Source organism: Volvox carteri (genome assembly GCF_000143455.1).
Source record: "Volvox carteri f. nagariensis unplaced genomic scaffold VOLCAscaffold_32, whole genome shotgun sequence".
Taxonomy (NCBI): domain Eukaryota; kingdom Viridiplantae; phylum Chlorophyta; class Chlorophyceae; order Chlamydomonadales; family Volvocaceae; genus Volvox; species Volvox carteri.
This window is the reverse complement of record NW_003307575.1, coordinates 894,864-897,648: the sequence shown is the minus strand read 5'-3', so window position 1 is coordinate 897,648 and position 2,785 is coordinate 894,864. Positions and strand designations below refer to the sequence as shown.

The 2,785-nt window shown below is 61.0% G+C and overlaps 1 protein-coding gene across 1 annotated transcript in view; it reads left to right on the top strand.

Annotated features, from left to right (window-relative positions):
- fap43 (flagellar associated protein) overlaps positions 1 to 2,785 on the top strand; it is a gene marked incomplete at both ends in the record, with an annotated part of 13,572 nt that overhangs the window by 6,295 nt on the left and 4,492 nt on the right. Inside the window, 2 exons of the mRNA XM_002952841.1 lie at positions 1,032 to 1,340; positions 1,803 to 2,291. Coding sequence (XP_002952887.1) covers positions 1,032 to 1,340; positions 1,803 to 2,291 — 798 coding nt within the window. The remainder of the gene's footprint in view (positions 1 to 1,031; positions 1,341 to 1,802; positions 2,292 to 2,785) is intronic.

Below are 2,785 nucleotides of genomic sequence, written 5' to 3'. Positions count from 1 at the left end.
GGAGAGGGGAAGGGGGAATCATCATGTCATCTATCTATTTCTGTCAGCCTTCGGCCCTGGCGCTTGGGGGGCCCAACTACCTACCTCGGTGATCCGGTTATGTAATGGCCCTCGCTCGTTGTCAATACACCTTCAGCGACAACAACTACCGCAGCTCCGGAAGGGATGGATGGTGTAACACACACATACACATCCAAGCAGTGGCACATACGTATATCCGTATTGCATGTACAGCATGTGAAGGGAAAACACGGGTGTGACTGGGTGTGCGCGTGCGGCAGCGGGTGGGTGGGTGGGGACACGGAGCATTAACGGGAGTGCGAAGCTGGCCATCAGAAACACAGCACCCGCGTCATCCTCACATCACAAGCACATACATACGCACACACATGCAAAGAGAGCTCAGAGTTAACTGTCGACGTCCAAAGCCATAGCTGGAGGGGGGAAGAGGGGGGAGAAGGGGAGGGGGGATGGATAAGTGACTGGGTTAGTGTAGCTGGGATGCATCGTGGTTTTGGATGGGTTTGGGTCATGAAAGCTTCCAGGAAAGGAAAGCCGGCTGCCTCAACACGCTCCTGGTTGACGAAAAATCATGTTTTTATATACCCTATTTGCATGTTGGCTGTTAAATTGCGCTGTTATGTCTGTAACATGCTTTGACATGATGCCGGCAGTAGTACCACTGCAAGCTGTGATCGTGTGCTGCTGGGCATATATGTGTATATATATGTGTGTGTATGTATGTATGTATGTATGTATGTATGTATGTATGTATGTATGTATGTATGTATGTATGTATGTATGTATGTATGTATGTATGTATATACATATATGTTAGTATCAATCTGTGTGCCCGTCTGTGTGTCCATGTCCGCACCCAATCAAATACGACCTATTACCCAATAATAATTAATCCGTTACTGGAGCATAACGCTGCATCATATCGCACTGACGGCCCCGCACAGCGCTGAACCACGTTCCCTCCCCCCCTTCCTGTCCTATGATGATCCCGCGTCGTCTCACACTCGCAGGCGACGGTGCTATCCGTGCGGGACGAGGAGGTGGGGGTGGAGCGGTACATCACCCCGGAGGAGCGAGCTCGTAAGGAGGCAGCTCGTCGCGCGGAGGAGGAGGCCACCAAGCGGTCCGCTCGCGACAACGCGGGGGAGCGGGCGCTGCGGCAGATGATGGGCGGCACGCTGGCGCCGCGCGGTGGCGGCGTCGACGGCGACGGCAACCCTTTCTCGCTGCCGCCGCCGCCGTGGCTGGCTGCCATGGGTCTGGACCCCGATACGGTGAACCCTAAGATGCTTTCGGAGGAGCAGGCGCGAGAACTGAAGGTGGGGTGGGTGGGTGGGGTGGGGGGTTGGAGGTTGCATGTGGGAGGGAATTTGCGTGTGGGGGGGAATTTGCGTGTGTGTGTGTGTGTGTCTATGTATGCGTGGAATGGGGTTGTGGACGGACAGGGCTGGGCGGTGGATACGGCGCTGTGCTGTTGCTGTGGAGGGCCCTGTGGTTCCTCCGGTTGGGGGTCGTCAGAGATCAGAATCCGCGTGTTTTTCCCTCACCACCAATACATACATACATACATACATACATACATACCGCCAACCGCTACGGCCACGGCCACGGCCAGCACATTTCCATCGCAATCACAACCTGTCCATATCACTGACATGCCTGATCATACCTAATCACTACTACTACCACCACCACCACCACCTGCTGCAAACCCCCCCAGCCATGGCATGGCCATCAGCATACCCATCGCCACCCGCCACCCGCCACGGCCCTCTTTACAGGACTGGCAAGCGCGGGAAAAAAATCTCCAGGAAGAGCGTGCCCGCCGTGTGGGCATGTTGGAGCTGGAGCTGCGTACGGCCAAAGCGGCGGTGGAGGATGTGGTGGGTCGATTCGACGAGGCGTTGGCGGGGCTGGCGGCGCGGCGGCACCGCGTTGCCGCTGCCGTGGCGGCGCTGGAAGCGCGGACGCTGGCGCTGGCGGCGGGGCTGGCGCGCTGCGCGAAAACGTCGGAGGCGGTGGAGAAGCAGCTGCTGGCGAGGCTGGGAGCTGCCAAGGAGGCCCACGGGCGCGCGGCGGCGGACCTGACGGAGCGTCGTACGGCGTTGACGGAGCTGGAGTCCAAGCACGCCGCCGCGGCGGCGGAGGAGCGACAGCTGGATCGGAATTTCAAAAAAGAGTTTGTGGACGCGGACTTGCACTTCAACAGGTTGCTGCACATGTACCGTGCGCGGCGGTCAGAGCAGCTTGTGGCGGCGGCGATGGGCACTGTCGGCGGCGGCGGGAATGGGGGGCACGGCTCCACCGCCGGCGGCGGCGGCGGCGCGCAAGAGGGTTCAGGCAATAGCTTCCGCGGCGGGCCGGGGTTGGGCTCCCCGGGGGTTACGAGCATGCATCACCAGGTGTCGGCGTCAGGCCACGCCAGCGGCGGCAGCGGCGGCGGCTTTACGACGGCGGCGGCGGAGTCCGGCTCAGTGTCGATGCCGGGGACGCAGTCGTCGCCGCAGCAATCGCTGTCAGCCAACGGGCCGCCGCCGACGTACTCCCACCCAGCGCCGTCACTGCCGGCGTCCATTTCAGCAACCTCGCTAGAGGCCTTCCCCGAAATCCCAGCAGGCACGATCCTAACGGCCGATGGCCGGCCCGCGTCCGCCTCCGGCGGTGGCAGCAGCGGCGGCGGCGGCGGCGCATCCCATTCGCACCAAACCGGGGGCGGGGGAGCCGCAGCTGGCCACGGCGGCAGCATCCACGGCGGCCACGGGCA